At 37.3% G+C, this 20,504-nt stretch overlaps 1 protein-coding gene across 1 annotated transcript; it reads right to left on the reverse strand.

Moving 5' to 3' along the window:
* Nucleotides 1-944: 944 nt before the first annotated feature.
* Nucleotides 945-20,219, reverse strand: MTFMT (mitochondrial methionyl-tRNA formyltransferase). Its single transcript, XM_027123318.1, has 9 exons — nt 19,962-20,219; nt 17,831-18,040; nt 16,227-16,349; nt 14,371-14,473; nt 13,158-13,233; nt 9,909-10,000; nt 3,585-3,663; nt 2,645-2,727; nt 945-1,483 (listed from the first exon to the last, which is right to left on the reverse strand). Exons 1-9 carry the CDS (start codon nt 20,201-20,203, stop codon nt 1,298-1,300), a joined length of 1,194 nt encoding a protein of 397 aa, XP_026979119.1. The 5' UTR covers nt 20,204-20,219; the 3' UTR covers nt 945-1,297.
* Nucleotides 20,220-20,504: the final 285 nt, after the last annotated feature.

The following is a 20,504-nucleotide window of genomic DNA, read 5'->3' on the forward strand; positions in this document are numbered from 1 at the left end:
GAGGGCATAGCAAATTTATGGTTTAAAGAATGATAATAAAAGGCAATCATGTTCCCAGTTTAAGAACCACGTTACCAACCCCCTACGGGATAGTGTTCTTGTATGCCTCTGTTCCTCTGCACATGCTAGAATCTTCTTCCAGGCCTTAGTCTGCATAATGAACTCATCATTTGGAACCTCAGATTCAGCTTTGCCTCCTCTGGGAAGCCTCTAATGACTCCCTTGAGGGTGACTTACTGCTTCCACTATACCTTCATTATGGCATTATAACAGTATTATATTTGCTTATGCTTGCCTCCCCAGGAGATTGAACACACCAAATATTATTTAATCTCTGAATCTCCAGCAATCAGCATAAAGTCTGGGTACACTGCAAGTGTTCAATAGGATGTTTACACAACCTGGTTTGCCTGGGAGAGTCCTGTTTATGCCTGTTGTCCAGAAATAATTAATATAACCTGCTTCTTTTTACTCATGAACATGTCCTAATTTAGATGACCAATTATCGATCACGCTATCAATAAATGTTGTTGAATGGGCGAATTAATGATTGCAGAAAGATTTTAACTGATAGAATCTAGGCAGGAAGAGCTGATTATGTAAAGATATTAAAAAATTCAACAGCTGGCCACTGCACCTCCTTCCTCCTCCAGAAGTGCCTGACTCTCCTGGAGACGGAGATGAGTTTGCACAGACCAGATGCTCAATAACCTTTACTGCACAAATACATTGAAGAATGTTACTGTATTCCTACTTTAAGAAAATCTAGATGTAAAATCTGAATTTATTGGACAGATCAATGTGACACAGATTATTACACATTATGAATGTTTATGACTTGGTGAGAACTAGATGGTAGCTAAATTTAAAGAGCTGACTTTACTCCTTGTTGAAAATCCAAAATGCAGATTAAATACTACTGAAATGGTAACATAGTCGATGGGGACACATGATTTTTAAAATTTAATAGATGCACTTTTTAAAAGAACCTCTCTTCAGTATATACACATAACAGTTAGTTGTACTTGCTCTTAGGGAAAGATACAATCTCCATGAATCTGATATTATAAATAAAAATTTAATTTAAAGTTTCTTTTGTTATTGAAATAGAAAAAAGCTGTTTTTAACTACTGTTAAATGAAAAGTGGAAAGTGAGGTAATTTATCTTTTTGACAATAATCTTTCCTTCCAACAGTGTCATCTTCTCTGAAAGTCAAGGTAATTCCTTGTAAATAAGGCTTTTAACAAATTACAAGTATGTAGTAGGTATTTGTCCATCTTCTTCCTACTTAGTGCACTATTGCATAGCAACAATTTTTTTTTCCTGCTTCTTCTTCAGTGGAAGTCTGAGAGTCTGAAATCTGCACTGGTTTGGTTGAGCCAGGGAATTTTTTTGGTACCAGGGATGTAAATATCCATTGTAGAAATCAGTAGCTGTTAGTGTTTTCTTGAGCATCACTGATCGAACACCAATCCAGCCATCCTAAAGGGCAAAAGACAAATAGTGAATACGCGGTGCTGGCAAAACTGGTGGTAAATTTTAGTTTATAAAATTTTTATCATGAAAAAAATAAACCAACAAATCTTTACTAAATGCCAGGCTACAAACAGCACTAAGTAACATATATGATTCTTTGACTCTAAAAGTTTATTACCGAGGAGTGATAACAAATGTATAGACCTACTTAAATCTATTTAAACATAGACAGGGAAGAATAAAAAGGTACGTCGTATTTGTGTGGTGCTTGACAGTTTTCAGAGTATGTCCATGTATCTTATTGTTACTGGTTGTCAAAATACAAGCACTCTAAAAAGTAGGCAGATCCAATATTATCCCCAGAGAAAACTGATTTTACAAGAGAAAACTGATGCCCAGAGAGTGTGAGTGATTTGTCCAAGGTGACATAACTGGTGGGACTCAAACTCACATGTTGAGACAACCCACTTCTTCTATGAGAGCAAACTATGGATTTGCAGTATAGATGTATACAGACCCAGACGTATGCACCCAGTGCTATTCCAGAATAAGTTGAAGAGAGGTTGCTGTAGGCATTCTGTATCTACAGTCTTGTGTAGGTCAGATCAATCTATCACACATTTTAAATACTCTTTCTTGAGCATGGAACATTGCACATAAATACCACATGAAGGAAAATAGGAAGGAACATGGAACACTTCTCAGGATAATGTCATTGTCTTAAAAATGATAATGGTTTCAAAGTCATTTTAAATAGTTAAGAAATCTCCCCTCTAGCCACATTAAACAGTAGAAGCAAGTAGGATACAGGCACTGTTGTAGTTCAGTGAGATACTTTGACATTACTATTTTTTTGTGATAGTCCTATTAACAAGATGATTTGTTAATTAAATTGGATTACTGAGAATATACAAGTTTCTTTTGAGAAAGAACTAAAGTTACTGAATCTTCTTTCATGGTCTGAGTAATAATAACACCTTGATAAAACTTCAACTCTTGAAAAAAATTATACTAGACATTCTACTATTTCTTAAGAAAATTAAACTGTCCATTGGCTCAATCTGACGGGCAGGCAGTTGAGTGAAGTCTCAGCTCAAAATGACAAATGATACCAACTATAAACTCAGTAAAACAAGTGTGATAACGTGAAACTAAAGGAAAACGTACCTTGCAACAAACCAGCAGTATTTGTGACTGTCTGTGGTATATTACTGATCCTGGAATAACAGCCTGTCCTGTTAATTTTGGATCTAAAGACAGGGGAGGGGAAAAGAGGGATATGAGAGAGAGAATAAATAATTATGCAACTTCACGATGCTTCTTAAAAATCAAAAAACATTCTGCAAGACAGTACTAATATCGGAGGGTACACATCTGCTGATGCCCTGACTTTGTAATCTAAAACTTACGATAGAGCTGTGGTGCTCTGTGTGTATCTTGAACCCAAAGGGAAGCTTTCCATACACACAAGAAGCTATGAGTCCTTTACCCAGTGTCCCAGAGATCAACCTAAAATGTTGAATCTAGAAGTTTTGACCATTTGGGGGAAATAACTAGCTACCAGTGGAGAGACATACAGGAGACTTGGGATCTAAGCTGGCCCTTCCATCCATGACTAAACAAGTCCCAATTCCCAGATTTCTGGGGAACTCTCTGCCTTTGTGGCTCACATTCCTTCAGTCCACCAGGATGGGAGGGCACTGATGGGCCTCTGAATGGACCAGGGTCATGAAATGCTACACCCTGGCCTAAGATTCTCACTGGGGTGCCCAGAGATTTTCATTATGATATTCACCAGAATGAAATCAACCTAGGAACTCTGCATTCCCTGAAAACCTTAATATAGGGAATCACAGAGCTTAAAATGGGATAGTAACACTGATCTGCCTACTTCTCAGGTTCTTATGATGATCAGAAGAGAAAATACACGTGAATGGACACTGTAAAGAATAAGACTATAAATGAATGTAAAGTATTATCATTATTGAACTGAAACAAGCTAAAAGAATCCTTATTTTTAGTAAATGGGACCTATGGTAAAACAGACACATTTTCAAATAGACTATACTGAAAACATTTTCCATGTCAGCTATTCAAAAATAAGTACCAGTGAGGACTGAACTATTAACTTCTACCACATCCAGGAGTTTAATGGTACTATTCATCCAGAGTGTCTGCAACGGAATCTGCAAACAAAATGAAAGAAGGATGATAAATAAATACACTCAACCCTGAAACCCTTTTCAACTACTATTTTGTGTTAATCCGGTCTGACTTCTCTCCCAATTACAGAGGAATTGGGAACTCAGTCTCTAAACCTTACAGAATAGAACATAACATGACCCTCTACATCAGTCTCCAGGATTCATTAGATCTTAAAATTAAACACTATTTTAAAATCAATGTTTATATCTTCATTAATACTTCTAGTTAAAAATCATGCTCATTTTAAAAAATGCAAGCATTACAACAACTATATTAAAAAAAAATTAGAATGTGAAAGTATTCTGTACTCCCATCCCCAGAGGTAACCACTGCTCATAGTTCAATGTGTATATCCTTGTATTTTTCCTACAAATATAATTATCACAAAAATCTAGAACATACTGTTTGACAAGGAACTTTTTTTACTTAACCATAAACTGTGGACAAATTTTCATCAGTACACACTTATCTATTTCACTCTTTAATCTGCTGCACAGTATTCCATTTTATAAAATGTACCATAATTTATGCAACAAATGCCTTTATGATGGATGTTTCATAACACATTACAAAATTGTGAAAAATTTTAAATGTGATAACAAATAGCCTGGTAGATATATCTTTGAGGACCTTTATATTTCTGGAGAATAGTTGTTTTTTAAGTGGACCACCAGGGTTAAAGAGTATCAACATTTTATTGTTAAACTGCCTTGATAAGAGAAGAAAAATGACAGTCTATTGCTGTTTATTATGAGTGAGGCTGAGGAGCAGTCCATATCTACCTGCACATTTTATTTATTTCTTAGGCCTATTTATGCCCTTTGCCCATTAAAAAAACAACAACAACAACAAAATCTGAGTTATTCATCTCTTTCTTATTAATTTGTGAAAGGCTTTTATATTTTTAGGAAATTAGCCCTTTAGTTCTCAGATGTATTATGAATATTTTTCTAGTTTGTTGACTTTAAATATTGGGTAATTTTTTTCCATGCATAATTTTTTAATTTTATGGAGTAATATTTATCATTCTTTTCTCTCATGACTTCATTGGTTCATGTCATGCTTAAAAAGGCCTATCCACGTTTATCAAATATTATAAAATTATTCAACTGTTCTTTTTCCCAGTTCTTTGTGGTTTCATTTTTTGAAAACACTTAAATCCTTGATCCATCTAGATTTTATTTTGATTTGAAAAGGTGAGACTTGAGGGTTCCCCCTTTTAAAGGCTGACCAGCTGTCCCAACACTATTTATTGAATAATCCATGTCACCCTTCCCCTCAGTGTGAAATGCTACCTTTATTACATTTTGATTTAAATAGGCTAACAGAAATTAACACACACCAGGAAATAGGTTCTCTCAAATTTCTGAAGTAAAGAAACAGATTTTCAGACTGCAGTTCACTCCTCTATTTCATAGACGAGGATAGTGAGGCCCAGAGAAATGCAGCTGTTTTCCCAAGGTGACACAGCTAGTTAGTGGCAGAGCCAAGGATCAGAATCTATGCTTTCTCATTCTCAGCTCAGTGCTCTTTTGATGACATTCTCTAAAGAGGACATTTTACTTTCAGAACAGTTAGGTTATTTCAAAGATGTGAACGATTAATCAGAGAATTAAAGAAATCAGAATTAAGTAAATTTGAAGAAAAGTATTCACAACCTTATATATGTCATACTTTGGTAAAATATCCTCTTCTATAATTTGCTTGTTTTTCTTTCATCTGCTTCTAATAAAAGTTATGAAATGACTTTCATGTGTGCAACTTTTTTCTTTCAGAGAACTCAAAATACTTCTGAAACATAATTACTGTTTGAAAAATGTTTATATTTACTGAGAACTATAAATATGATAGGTATAGAATCAGAATATCCCCTTCTTGTTCTTGAGGTAAAGCTCATCTTCACCTTATCATCAGAGCACTGAAGAAAGGAAAGTGATGGTAAGAAAACAGTCATTTCTGTGCCCACTGTCATTACTGTCAAAATCATATGTTGGCGTGGATTTAAATTCACAGTTTATCTCCTTTGATCTCGACAGTTGTGGACCAGGTCATTAACCCCATTTTAGAGATAGAAAAGCGGAAGCTCAGAGAAGATAAGGATCTTGCTCTTGGTTAGTACATGCCAACTCTAGGAATCAAATTTCACCTTCTGGCTCCAAGATAGGAACTCCTCCTGTTGTAGCACAAGAATTTCTCAGTGGAGAGGAAAGGTGAATTGCAGAAGATAAGAATTATTACGCAGTGTTTAACTTTTGGGGGAACTGTCAAACTGTTTTCTAAAGCAGCTGCCCCATTTTACATTTCTACCAACAATGAATGAGGGTTCCAAATTTCTCCATATCCCTGTCAACACTTGTTATTGTCTGTTTTTAAAAATCACAGTAATCCTAGTGACTGTGAAGTGGTATCTCAGTATAGTTTTGATTTGCATTTCCCTAATGACTAATGAAATTATCTTTCCATATGCGTAGTGCCCATTTATATATTTTCTTAGGATAAATGTCTATGTAGATCCTTTGCTGATTTTCTAATCATGTTATTTATCTTTTTGCTATATAAGTTCTTTATATACTCTGGATACTAGACCCTCATCAGATATATGATTTGCAAATATCTTTCTTTTATTATGTAGGTTGTCTTTTCATTTTCTTGTTAGTGTTCTTTGAAGCCCAACGGTTTTAAATTTTGAAGTCCAATTTCTCTATTTTTAGTGCGTTGCTTATGCTTCAGGCATTATATCTAAGAACCACTGCCTACTTCAAGGTCATGAAGATATGCCTCTATATCTTCTTCCAAGAGTTTTCATAGTTTCAGCTCTTACATTTAGGTTTCTGATCCATTTAGAGTTCATTTTTATATGTGGTATGAGGTAGGGATCCAAATCCATTTCTTCTGATTGTGGATATCCAGTTGTCCAAGCACCATGTGGTAAAAAGATTCTTCTTTCCCCATCAAATTGCCTTGGCACCCTTATCAAAAATCAAGTGACCATAAATGTATGGGTTTATTTCTGGACTCTGAATTCTATCCCATTGAGCTTTGTGTCTTTGTCAGTATCGCACTGCCTTGATTACAGGAACTATGCGTCCTGGTTTCATAGGAACTTTGAAATTGGAACTTCGCTCTTCTTTTTCAAGATTTTCTGTCTATTCTGGGCCTCTTGGGATTCCATATGAATTTTAGGATAAACCTGTCAATTTCTGCAAAGAAGTCAACTAGGAATTTTATAGGAATGGTGTTCAGTCTGTAGATCAATTTGGGGAATAGTGCCATCTTAACAATATTAAGTCTTCTAATCCATAAACACAGAGGCCCTTCCATTTACTTAGGTCTTCTTTACTGTTTATTAGCCCTAATAGTTTTGGGGGGTGGAATTATTTATAATTTTCTATATATAAGATTACACCATCTGCAAATATAGTTTTACATTGTTCCTTTTTTCTTGCCTAATCACCCCGGCTATAACCTCCAGTACAATGTTGAATAGAAGTGGTGAGAGTGGACATCTTGGTCTTGTTCCTGATCTTAGAGGGAACACTTTCAATCTTTCGCCATCAAATATGATGTTAGATTTGGATTTTTTTGTAGATATTCTTCATCAGGTTGAGGAAGTTCCCATCTATTCTTAGTTTGTTGAACATTTTTATCATGAAAAGGTACCGGATTTTTCAAATGCTGTTTCTGTACCTACTGAGATAATTATGTGGCTTTTGTCCTTTATTCTATTAATATGGTATATTACGTGGATTGATTTTTGTATGTTGAACCAGCCTTACATTCCTGGGCTACATCCCACTTGGTCATAGTGTCTAATCCTTTTCTACATGTTGTTTGATTCACTTTGCTAATTCTGTTAAGGATTTTTGCCTCTATATTAATAAGGGCTATTGATTTGTAGTTTTCTTTTCTTGTAAAATCTTTATCTGGTTTAGCTTACTTGACTTTTGTACTAGCTGCTCCCTCTGCCTGGAATGGTCTTTTCCTGACCTTGGCATGACTTGCTCCTTATTGTCTTTCAGACCTCAGCTTAAATGTCAGTTCAAAGTGGCCATCCTCATTTAGATATCCAGTCTAAAATAGCCACCAGTTAATCTATCACGTTATTTTAATTTTCATCAAAGAGCTTATCACACCATCTGATATTTTTCTTATTTATTTATTTGTTTCCGTCTTCTCACATCACCTCTAATACCTAGAACAATGCCTGACATATAATAGGCTTTCAATAAATACTTTGTTTAATGAATGAATAAGAGCAGATATCATTTAATGAGTACCTACTCAGACACTGTACTAGATGCTTTATATACATTATATCATTCTAATTTTCAAATGAACTAACTAAAGCTCAGAGATTAAATAACCTTCTCAAGTCTACAAAGCTAGGAAGTAGCAGAGAGAAGATGGAACCCTGCTCCGTCTGGCTCTAAAGTCAATGTTCCTTGCCCTATGCCGTTCTCTTACAGTGGGGAAAGTACAGGGTTTGACGTCAGGCAGATCTGGTTCAAAACCTGACTCTCACTAACTAGCAATGTGACCTTGAGCAACATTCAACAGCCATTCACTGAGTATCTTCTTTAAGCCTCAATTTCATCAACTTAAAATGGGATAATACCCATAACAGGAGGCTGTAATCCTCACCGAAGAACCTGGCATGCTACAGATATTCAATGGCAGTTCTCCATTTTAACCTACAGAGGAGGTCCATTAAAAACCCCACACTTGGTAGACTCAGAGTTCCAACAACATAAGATGCTATCAAAATGAAGGGAAAAAAAACCCAATAAATTTGTCAAAGAACTGAGAATTTAATTCAGATATTTTAACAAGTTATTACAACTAGATTTTATATGCCATATGTAAAAATCAAGGATTTAAGAATTCAGTTGTAAAAAATGGGCCAAAGGCAGAAAGACATACTAGTAAAAGCATTGGACTAGGAGTTAGAAGATTTAGGTTCATTATTCAGAGACTGGGCACCCGAAGTTAGTCACTTCATTTTCATTCTCCTCATCTATGAAACAGGATAATAAAATTTGGCTGTGGGAGATGGCAAAATATCTATTTTAAAGTACTTTGTGAATTCTAAGGCCCCTATGAAAACTTGAAGTTTAAAGAATATTTAAAAAATGAATGTCATATATTCAAAAGAATTGAAACAGGGACTCAAACAGATATGTGTACACCCAAGTTCATGAAGCATTATTCACATTAGCTAAAAGGTAGAAACAACCCAAATGTCCATCGATAGACAAATGCATAAACAAAATGTGCTCTATACATACAATGGAATATTATTCAGACTAAAAAAGGAATGACATTCTGATACATGGTACAACATGAATGAAACTTGAAAACATTATGCTAGGTGAGATAAGCCAGACACAAAAGGATAAATATTGTATGATTCCACTTATATGAGGTACTTATAAAAGGCAGATTCATAGAGACAGGAAGTAGAAGAGTGATTACCAGGGACTGTGGGGCGGGGGGAACGAAGAGTTGTTATTTAATGGGTATAGAGTTTCAGTTTGAGATGATGAAAAAGTTCTGGAAATGGATACTGGTGATGGTTGCATAACAATGTAAATGTACTTAATGCCACTGAAGTATACACTTAAAAATGGTTTAAATGGTAAATTTTATGTTATATATATTTTATCCCAATAAAAGAATAGTTTCTTTTTTTAACATCTTTATTGGAGTATAATTGCTTTACAGTGTTGTGTTAGTTTCTGCTGCATAACAAAATGAATCAGCTATATGCATATGTATATCCCCATATCACCTCCCTCTTGCATCTCCCTCCCACCCTCCTTATCCCACCCCTCCTAGTGGTCGCAAAGCACAGAGCAGATCTCCCTGTGCCATGAAGCTGCTTCCCACTAGCTATCTATTTTACATTTGGTGTTGTATATATGTCAATGCTACTCTCTCACTTCATCCCAGCTTACCCGTCCCCCTCCCCTTGTCCTCAAGTCCATTCTCTACTGTGTCTTTATTCCTGTCCTGCCCCTAGGTTCAAAAGAACCAAAAAATAGTTATTTAAAAATAAATGAACTTCAGGATCCTTTGGTTTTGTTTATGAGATTTATTCCTAAATTAAAATATTTCAAAAGTAAATTACACACACACACACACACACACACACTCACACACACACTCACACACACACACACACTCACACACACAATTAGGTAAAACTGCAATTTGACTTCCAACTTACTATATTTCCAATGGCACGATGAAGTCTGAATATTTGCTCTGAAGTTTGTTCCTCCCATTTTATACAGCTAGTAGCAGCAGAAATCTTAGGGGCTATAAGATAAAGCCAATAGCAAGAATGAATATCAGATCAGTGACCATAAATTGGTAATTACTGATACTGAATGACAGATACAAGAGAATTCATTATATTATTTTCTCAACTTTTGTATGTTTTAAATTTTCCATAATATAAGATATACACATACATACATAGTAAATAAAAGTACTAGAAGAAAACATGGGTAAATTTCTTTATAACCTAGGAATAGAAAAAGTTCTTCTATGACTCAAAATCCAGAAGCAATTAAAGAATGATAAATGTGACTACAAAAAATTAAACTTTTGTAAGACAAAAAGAAATGTCATAAATCAAGCCAAAAAACAAATGACAAACAAGTTATTTGCAACTTATATCACAGTACTTTATATCTGTTTATATATATTCCATGAGATATATCTATAATAAATATAAATATTTATATGTAATTACTATATATATATGTGTTATATATATTTATATTATATTTAGGAGTACTTTGTATCTATTATATAGGTTTATTTATATCTATTACACAAAGTACTCCTAAAAACTGAGACAAAAAAGACCAAAAACCAGATAGAAAAATGGGCAAAAGATATAACAGACCCTTCTCAGAAAAAAAGAAATGCAAATAGTCCTTAAACATATGAAAAGCTCTTCAGGGCTTTCCTGGTGGCGCAGTGGTTGAGAGTCCGCCTGCTGATGCAGGGGACACGGGTTCGAGCCCCGGTCCGGGAAGATCCCACATGCAGCGGAGTGGCTGGGCCCATGAGCCATGGCTGCTGAGCCTGTGCGTCCGGAGCCTGTGCTCCTCAACGGGAGAGGCCACAACAGTGAGAGGCCCGCGTGCCGCAAAAAAAAATAATAATAATAATAATTAGTTGTAAAGAGGAAAATGCAACCCTGAAAATTAAAAACAAACTGAAACAAAGGAACTTAACTATATATCAAACTAGATAACAAAACCACATGGAAAAAATAATTATCTCCAGTAAGTTTTGAACACAGTACTCTGACTATATACCCTTCGTAGAATATATTTTAAAAAACTGCAGGAAAATAAAAACTGCAGAAAAATCTTAACTCTCACTTAGTAGTTACACTTTCTGTAGTGACATTGGTGTTGTAATCTTGAAATTATTTTATGCACAGCAAATAAAAAACAGGTCAGCATTGATTTAAAAAAGATTTTCTGTGTAAGAGAAAATACCAGAAAAACCCTGTACTTTAAAATTTGAATCAGAAACAATATGAGCTCAAATATATATTTTTTAAGGCTTTACTGAATTTGTTACAATACTGCTTCTGTTTTATGTTTTGTTTTTTTGGCCCTGAGGCATGTGGGATCCCCCAGCCAGGGATTGAACCTGCACCCCCTGCATTGGAACGTGAAGTCTTAACCACTGGACAGCCAGGGAAGTCCCTGAACTCAAACATTTTTCAAAAATATAATGCCTACCCTTCTCCACTAACACTTCATTTTGGAACACATCATTGTATTAGACGGTTTCTAAATACTATCCCCCAACTAAAATAAACAAGGGAGAGGTGGCTGATTCCAACATGGGACAGAGAATTTACAAGGTGAGCCTGGGACATTTTGCGACAGAAACAAGGAAGCGCTCAAAAACTAGCTGGGGGTGGAGGGATATCAAAAGGATTCAGGAGCCAACTTTAAGAGGCTACCTCTAGCTAAATTTGGGACAACTTGAGCAGCACAAAGCATTATGAATGTAATTAACTATAAAACACAGTAAATAAAAATCCACAAGTCAAATGACTAAAAAAACTCACTCGCCACCATAATTGAAGGTGATTATGGCACCAACTCCCTATTTTAAAAATTGATAATTAGAGAAAGAATTAAGCATTTATCCTGCCATTATAGGATGAATTAAAATTCATCCGCAATTAATAAGGAAAAGCTCTTCTTTACAGAACAATGCCAACTATTAAATATAAAAGGAATTGGAAAATCACCATTTTGATTTTCATTGAAATAATTCATTCAGGGAAGGAGCATCAATCCATGCTAAAATTGTTATGTGAAAGGCTAGTGGGGAACCGGATATTTGCATGGTGCCAAAGTATTACCCCAGGGATTACCTGCCATTTGCAAAGGGAGAAACACATCTTTAAACTGGAAAGATCTGGTGGTCACCACCTCCACCAAGTGATCAAATTTAGCTTCACTAGCCTTGATGCAACCTGGTATTATGGCTTACTGATATGACTCCCTAAGGCTGTAGGGGACGGAGGCGGGGGCTTCTCCGAGTAGATCCTTTAAACAGCTTTAACTTTTGAGTCATGTAAATGTCTTACATAGTCAAGAAAAAAAATTACATCATAAATAAAAATAAAAAGCAACCCTTAAGGTTAAAAAACAAACTGAAACAGATATCACTGGAACGCAATATCATCTATGAAATACTCTTTCCACAAACTTTAAGCCCGAATTTCATCAAGCCTTTAGAACTTCCGATTTACAGGAACTTTAAGGGCTAGAAAAACACATTAAACAACACTGGAAGGAAAGAGACAATTGGCCTGGTCTCTTCAAAAAGTTAATGACATGGAGGGAAAAAAATAGTGGAGGAATTACTCTAATGAGACTAAAGAGACATACGACTAATTATAATTGGATCCTAGTTTGAAAAAATATACAGCTATAAAATATGTTTTTAGAGTGTCAGGAAAATTTAAATATGGACTGGCTATTCGACGCTATTAGGGAACTGTTAATTTTTCCTAGGAGATGCATGTTGAAATATTTAGGGATGAAAGGTCATGATGCATACTTCCAAATGGTATAGCAAAAATTAAAATATATATGCTACATAAACACATATATGAAGAAAATATGGCCAAACATTAATAATTGTTGACTCTGGGTTAAACAGGTATTCATTCTCTTTCAACTTACCTTTGTGTTTGGTACTTTTCAATATAAAGAATAGAGAAAATTGTTCTAATCTTTCATAAGGCTAAATGTGAAGAGGGAGAGAGACCCCTTACCAATCATTCTCTGGAAAAGGACATGCAAGTGGACATTCAATCTTTAGTCAAAATTAAGGGAAACTTGCAAGTGAGGAAGCCACAGTGTTCAGATGCCATCACAACAAACAAAACCTTAGGAAACATGTAAGAGTCTCTGCCGTCTGCACTTACCATGTGTCACCCCCTCGGCTGGCTGCTGCCTTCCATCGTTCAAACTTTCAGGCAAAGTTTTCAAAACTGAAATAAGCTTAAAAAAAAAAGAGAGTATATTCAGGATGAAAAGAAGGAAAGCAGAAATACATTACAATTCAGTACCATGAAATTACAGCTTTAAGAGCTGTGTGGCAGGGTAAAGCAGTAAATTGGCTTAAGCTGTGAGGATCCATCTACTTGGTGGAGTTTCAGTGGAGATGTTGCTCTCTGTAGAGTACAGGTCATTGACTTCCTTCCAGAGAATGCTGAGCCTCCACTGGCTATCAGAACAGCCGGTGCTCGGCCATCCACACTCTCACTCTCACTCTGAAGGAAGGCAGTGGGGACTTCGTACTCTGGAGTCACATAGTTCTGGGTTCAAATCCCAGTTCTACCACCTGCTAGCTGTGTCACTGTGGAAAAGTTATTTTACTTGTCTGTGGCCTTCAATGTCATTATCTATAAAACAGGTGAAAGCAATAGCTACCTCAAAGGTTTCTTGAGAAGGTAAAAAAAAAAAAAAATAAGTCTATGAAAGTATCTAAAACAGTCTTGGCACACAAGCCAGTGCTCAATAAACGACAGACACTATAATAACAGCAATTCCGAGGTGAGTGCCTAGAATGGGAAGCATCATCTATACAGCGGGGGGTGGGGTGGAGGGGGGTTCCTCTACACAAAATTTAGTTCAGATGAAAATCATTAATTGGGTCATTAAGCCTTTATTCACACCCTATTGTATGCAGACTCAAAAAAAAGTCTCAGAGTTCATTCACAGCTAGGGGGTCAGCAGAATTCCAATGGTACAGATGCAAATGACTGGAACACAGGGACAGAAGTGGGAGGAAAACAGAGACTTACTTAGGAAATGATGTTAGTTCAGTTCGACAGGGGTGAATGTTACGTCTATGAGACTAAGGAGAGTGAAAATGGGAAGAATAGTCTAAAAGCCTCACCATGAAATGTTAACAGACCATATAAAATCACATATTTCATTCAAAAGCTTTGATTAAGTACATACTCTGTGTAAATTCTCAAAGACTAACATAAGATCACAAAAGCCATGCTAATTTTTAGGAAGCCAGGGACAGAAACCACTTTTTAAAGAGAAGCTTAGAATCACACATCATAAAATTGTTCTTTTCATCATAACCACTTAGGAAACAAGCAGGGGGATATTGGAAAACTGTACCATGTTGGCACCCAGTCTTGACAGCACTGCTTCCAAATCCTTTGTCGTGCTCTTGGGTGGTACAGGAACCGTTTCCTGTTTGAGAATTGGGCCTACATCAAACCTACCAAAAAATCAAAAGCAAATAATAACATGATTACTGACTATTTCTTAAGATCAATATGTTTGTCTACATGAATGTTTATATACGACAAGGATAGTTTGTTTGTTTGTTCAGGTGGGTTTTGTTTTGTTTTGTTTTTTTAGGCCACACAGTGCGGCTTATGGGATCTTGGTTACCTGACCAGGGATCGAACCCGGGCCCGCTGCAGTGGAAGTGCAGAGTCCTAACCACTGGAAGGCCAGGAAATTCCCCCACAAGGATAGTTTAACCGTGGCCATGAATGTGACTATTAGCCATTGGCAAGGGAGAAATGTAAGTCTGAAAGAAGGGAGAGCATGTTACTAATATCACTTTAGTCTATCAACTAGATAGTTTAAGCGCATTAACTTTTCACCATTTCACCATTAACTTTTCATCATTCTCTGCATTTTCATCTGCTTTATTCTCAAGTACCATTTTCTGGTCATTTATGGAGTCAATACTTGAGCTTAACAAAATTAAATTCTAATACAGTCATTTTACTAAGCTATTAAAATTTTAAAAATTAAAATCCATAAAATTAAAAAAAAAGAAAGAAGGGAGAGCAAAATCTGGCCTATATTTAGATTTTAGGTTTATTATTTCACAAAGGAAAAAGGTTGCATATCAGGGATTTAATTGCAACTACAAATAATTCTATCATTAGTAGTAAATAGTACAAAAAAAATCTCTAATTATATAATGAAAGTACAGAGCAAAGAATATGTTTTCCAAGGAAGTACAACTAGGAATTTACAATCATTCCTTCCTGTATTTCCTTTCTCAAAGGACAAGAGTTTTGCCTGAATTATAATCAATAGTGATTATAAGTAGGTGCAAGGGTATTTGCATTCCCATAAGTCTTATATTCAATATTTTACATCAAGCTCTGCAAATATTGGCCATCAGCTTTTATTAGAAATACATTTTGTTTTAAATACTTAACTTTGTGTTCTGTTAACTCTATTTTTAACCTATGAGCTTTAATAAAATGCTTATTATGAAAAGTTACAAACATTCCAAAAATAGAATGAACAGTCTAAGGAATTGCCATATACACATCTCCCAGATTTGAGAATTACCAAAGTTTCGCCACTCTTGTTTCATCTGCCCCTCCCCTCTTTGTTTTTTTTGAAGTAAGTTAAAGCAAATCCCAGATATTGACTTGGTCTTGTGAACTTGTGAATTTTTCTTCTCTATGGGGACGTTAGGTGATAATAGGCAGAGGCATAATACGCTCCTAAAACAATTTAAAATAATTGTTTCTTAGATTGTAGGTATAATTTTAAAAAACATTTAAGACAATTATATAACACATTGGTATACAACGTATTCTTACTTCAGGTTCCAAAAAATTTTTGACCATAGAAACCAAAGCCAGCAGAACAGAGATTCATAACTAATATACAAAAATCCATCTCTCATCTACACAACATCGTTTATAGAAATCCAGTTGTTAATTTATTTCAATTAACAAGTTTAAAGAGACACTGTGTAAATGCCAAAACACATGTGGTTTATGTTAGAAACCAGGAAGAAACCCAGGAGTTAGAGAAATTAGTACTCTAGTACACTCTAATTTATTACTAATTTCTAACTCCTGATTAGCAATTAGGAGTTAGAAATTAGTAATAAATTAGAGTGATTAGTACCCACTCATCCACCTCCACTTCCCCCCAGGCAGACTGACATCAACATTCAACATCACAAAAAGTCTCAAGAAAATATGCTCTACCTTTTAGGTCTAATTTGCATAATCGTTACTCCAGCAACTGTGTCTCCGTGCAAGACCGTATGGATTATAGGGGCTGGACCACGCCACCTCGGGAGGCAACTGGGATGGACATTCAAGATGCCACTGAGTTAGAAAAGGCAGGAAATTAGTATGCAAGTGGGCTTTTTACCATTTAATTTACTGCTACCTAAACTAATATGCACTTTTCATCATTAAACTTGCCCAGAAATGTTGAAAAACAGTTAAATCTAGTCTCATACCAACTGAAGCAGGAGTCAGAGCTAAGTTCAACTTTCTTACCATAAGAGACCAATGAAACTCAATTAAAAAAAGAGCAGGAACAACTATTCATTGTTCTGAAGATGTTCCAGCTTCGCAATTTGAGACATAGCTCGCAATGTCTGGGAGTTTTTAAAGACAAAAAATGTGTTTTTTACTATATGAGAAAAACCACTCAAATCCAATCGTGCATCTCATGGACGATGTGAATTATACGGATAGCTTAGTTACATAATTACCCTCACTTCACTTAGTTTGTATATAGAGTTCCTAAAACAAGCTTCTTAAATCCCCATCTAATGATTTATTCACCTTTGCTGTTTATCCCTATACACCTTTTACCCATTAGTGAGCAATTTTAATAATTTACTCATCTGTCATTAGTTTAATGTCTCCATCAGCACGAGTATACACTTGACAGTGCCCATGTGTATACACATATTCTAAATTCCACTGTTCAGCCCAGTCTCATTCCTCCAACAAATATTTACTGAGCACAATCCATGTTCTGGCACTAAGTGCTGGGGATATAAGCAACAGTGAACCACACAGAGAAAAAAAAAATTCTGCCCTCACAGGCCAATATAAGGACTTGACTTGTATTCTGAGCAAGATGGAAAACCACCAGAGAATTTTGAGCAGAGTGACATGATCTGACTTATGTTTTAAAAGGATCACTTTGGTGTTGGGTGGTAAAAGACTGAGAGGGCCAAAGACAAAAGTGGAGACCACTTAGGAGGCTACTGCAGTATGACAGCCAAGAGTGGTGGCAGAGGAAGTGATGAGAATCAGACATTCTAGAGAGATTTCAAAGGCACAGCCAATAGGATTTCCTGATACATTGGATGTGTGGTGTGAGATAAGGAATTAAGAATAATGCCAAAGCTTTGGGTCCGAGCAACTTAAAGGCTGGAGTTACCATGTACTGAGATGAAGATTTTGGGAAGGAGCAAGTTTTGGGGTGAAAGTTCAGGAATGTTGATTTGGACATCTTACATGTAAGGTGCCTATCAGACATCCAAGCAGAGCTGCGGAGGAGGCAGTGGGTATCAGGGGCCTGGAGTTCAGGGAGAGAGAACTGGAGGGACACATCTGGGAGTTATTAGCATACATATGGAATTTAAATGAGGGTGGGTGAGAGCCCATAGATAGTGATAAAGAGTATCACACATTTTAACAATTCATGCCACTAATAAAACCTTTTATTTTAAGAGAAAATACTAAAGAAAGCAGAATTAAGTTCAAGTTAATGCACTTTATAGATACCAGATCCATATATAAAGACCGAGGTCTCTACACTGTTTTTCCTTACAAATAAAACTTACTAGGGAAATTTAAGAATAAGAGCCTCACTCAAAAGCCGGCCAAATGAAGCTACCACTCCAACATCATATTCTCCAGATCCCACATCCGGCCACTCATACACTGGAAGCTGAGATTGGACAGCATATTGCTTCACCGGCAGTCTTTTTGGTGATGGGGAGGGAACTGTGACCACCTCCAAGTTTTCAATTAACTCTTCCCCTTTGTTTTCCCTAAATTGGAAAGATTAGAAGAAAATGTGACAGTGTTAAGACAATGTCAGAAAGCTAAACTACTTCACACATTTCTAAGGCATTTTTATGATTAAATTAACAAAGCATTTAAGGGTAAATGATTAAAACTAGTGCAAAAAAAAAAAAAACTAGTGCAACTGAGAGACTAAAGTTTTATTTTTATTTAATTTTAATTGTTTTAAACTTACAGAGCCACAAGTGGCTACTGGCTACTGTTTGGACTGTTATGGTTGTAGAAATTTCCTGTGCATGCAGAAACATATACAGTACAGACATTTTACACAATTGTAATATTATATATACTGTCCTGCATTTTGTTTTTTTCTCTTAACACTATGTATGCTATTATGTGAGTCTTTTTAAAAAATGGGTTAAATATACATTTTTTTGTATATGCATCAAACATTTCTAGAACAGGAAACTGAAAACAGTGGCTATCTTTGAAGAGAACTGGGGACTGGGAGAAAGAGATGGAAGGAACTGACTTTCCATTTTATATATTTTGAATTTTTTACTATAACCACGTTATTCAAACAATACTTAAAAATATATATATATACATATATATGTGTGTGTATATATATATATATATATATATATACACACACACACACACACACACACACACACACCATGGGCATCATTCCATGACATTATATGTAGCACTACCTCATTTTTTTAACCTGCTGCAAAGTATTCCAGTGCCTGGGGCTGTTTATTTATTTATTTAGCAGGTACTGCATCATGCAGGTACATCATCATAAATGTTGAGGATTTATGAGAAAAGGAATAGACAGGAGGGCCCAAAAGAAAAAGTGCAGAAGTACTGGAGCTGCCAAGTGAAGCATCAGCAGAAGCGTCAGGATACATGCAGTGAGAGATGCAGGAGGCCATACACGGAAAGTAGCACGTAGAGAGTGTATTACGGAGGTGTGCAAAGGGAACATGTGTGAAGGAAGTGTTTCAGGGTGTGTTACAGAGGGGAGTGTGTGAAGGGGGAAATACAAGGGGATTCATGAATGAGTCAACATCAGGGTCTGCTGGGAAGTATTTGTAGAGAAGACTTGATGGAGGGAGATGACAGAAATGAGTGTGAGGGTGCATCAGGAAAAAACGGAGTGGGGAAATAAAAAATGGAGGCTGGGGAAAGGAGACAGAGCAGGATATATGGGCATAGCCACCACATACCATGGACTTTCAGGACAGGCTGGATCTCAATTATTTTTGTCCAGGAAACACAATTTGTTAAATTTTAGAAATACTAAATGTATACCTAAGAGTTCTGATTTATAAATTTATTCATAGGAAAACAGTTCGTTTTTGTACTATGTCTTCATTTCAGTCTCAGAAAACTGGATCCGGTTGTATACAGGGAGGCGATGGGGAGCGAAGGCGTGAGGCAAGCGTGTGCAGAGGAATGGATGCCTGTGCCTGGGAAGAAGCCCAAAGGATTAGATGATACAAATCAGGTGAGTAGGAGGAAGTGGAAAGGGGAGGTCTTTGAAGTCAGAGCCCGTTTTAGTACCAACCTGCTCAGCTGATGACCCTGGGCAATCTCTTAACCTCTCTGGGCTACGGTTTACATGCTAAACGGGCAGGGAGGTGGTGGGACTGGACGGAGATGATGCAGGTAAAGCAACGAGCGCGGCCTTGGCACCGCGGGGCGTCCGGTGGCGCTCGGAGCGCGGAAAGAGTCGGGCGTGTAGACCGGACGGGACCAGGCGGGCGCCCAAGGGCTGACCGAGCACCTTCCGGGAGCCCGGAGACGCCGAGATCTGGGCCCACACCCCTCCGGCGCAGCTGCTTTCCCCGACTAGGAGTCCAAACCCTCGAGGCCGGCCGCAGTGGCTCCACAGCCGCGTCCTCGACCCCCGGGCCTCCCAATCCCTGGCTCCAGTACCTGGCGGCCTGCAGCGCCCGCAGCGTTTCGCGGGCGAACTGGTCAGTGCCGAAAAAGAGCACCCGCCAAGGCGGCTTCTCGCGGACTCGAGCGCCCCGGCCGTCCTCCCCGCCAGAGGATCCGCTCAGGCCGAGCAGGGTTCGCCACTGAGGGCTCGGCCTCCTGCCCGCGCCGCCGCCGCCGCCGCTGCCGCCGCCGCCGCCTGGCAGGGGCCCCCAGCAGCAGCGTACTAGAACCCTCATTGCCTCCGCGGGCGGCCGACCCTGCGCACGCGCGTTGTGGTGGGCGGAGCAGGAGCTAAGCAGGAGGGGCGGGGCCGGGGAGGAAACCCGATGGGCGAGGTCTTTCAGCGACTGGGGCGGGGCTTGCCTGATTGCAGGCGCGGCAGATGAAGGAATTTGCCGGTTCAAGTGTCCCCGTGACTTTTGTTGCATTTGTTTGCACGATTTAGCCAATCTCCCCAAACAACTCTTTTGGAACAAATCATATGAGTTTTCAGACGACGAAATCTCATTTATTTATTTATTTCTGTATCATTTTCTC

This window comes from Aethalodelphis obliquidens, unplaced genomic scaffold (assembly GCF_003676395.1).
Source record: "Aethalodelphis obliquidens isolate GAN/ISIS:26980383/991018 unplaced genomic scaffold, ASM367639v1 scaffold26, whole genome shotgun sequence".
Classification (NCBI taxonomy): Eukaryota; Metazoa; Chordata; class Mammalia; order Artiodactyla; family Delphinidae; genus Aethalodelphis; species Aethalodelphis obliquidens.

Excerpts from the sequence above, each read along its gene's own strand:
- MTFMT (XM_027123318.1), bottom strand. The coding sequence starts at position 20,203 with ATGAGGGTTCTAGTACGCTGCTGCTGGGGGCCCCTGCCAGGCGGCGGC. Across the intron at positions 14,474-16,226 it reads ATGCAAATTAGACCTAAAAG|GTTTGATGTAGGCCCAATTC; the intron begins GTAGAGCATATT and ends ATTTTTTGGTAG. Across the intron at positions 2,728-3,584 it reads TAATAGTTCAGTCCTCACTG|ATCCAAAATTAACAGGACAG; the intron begins GTACTTATTTTT and ends CCCTGTCTTTAG.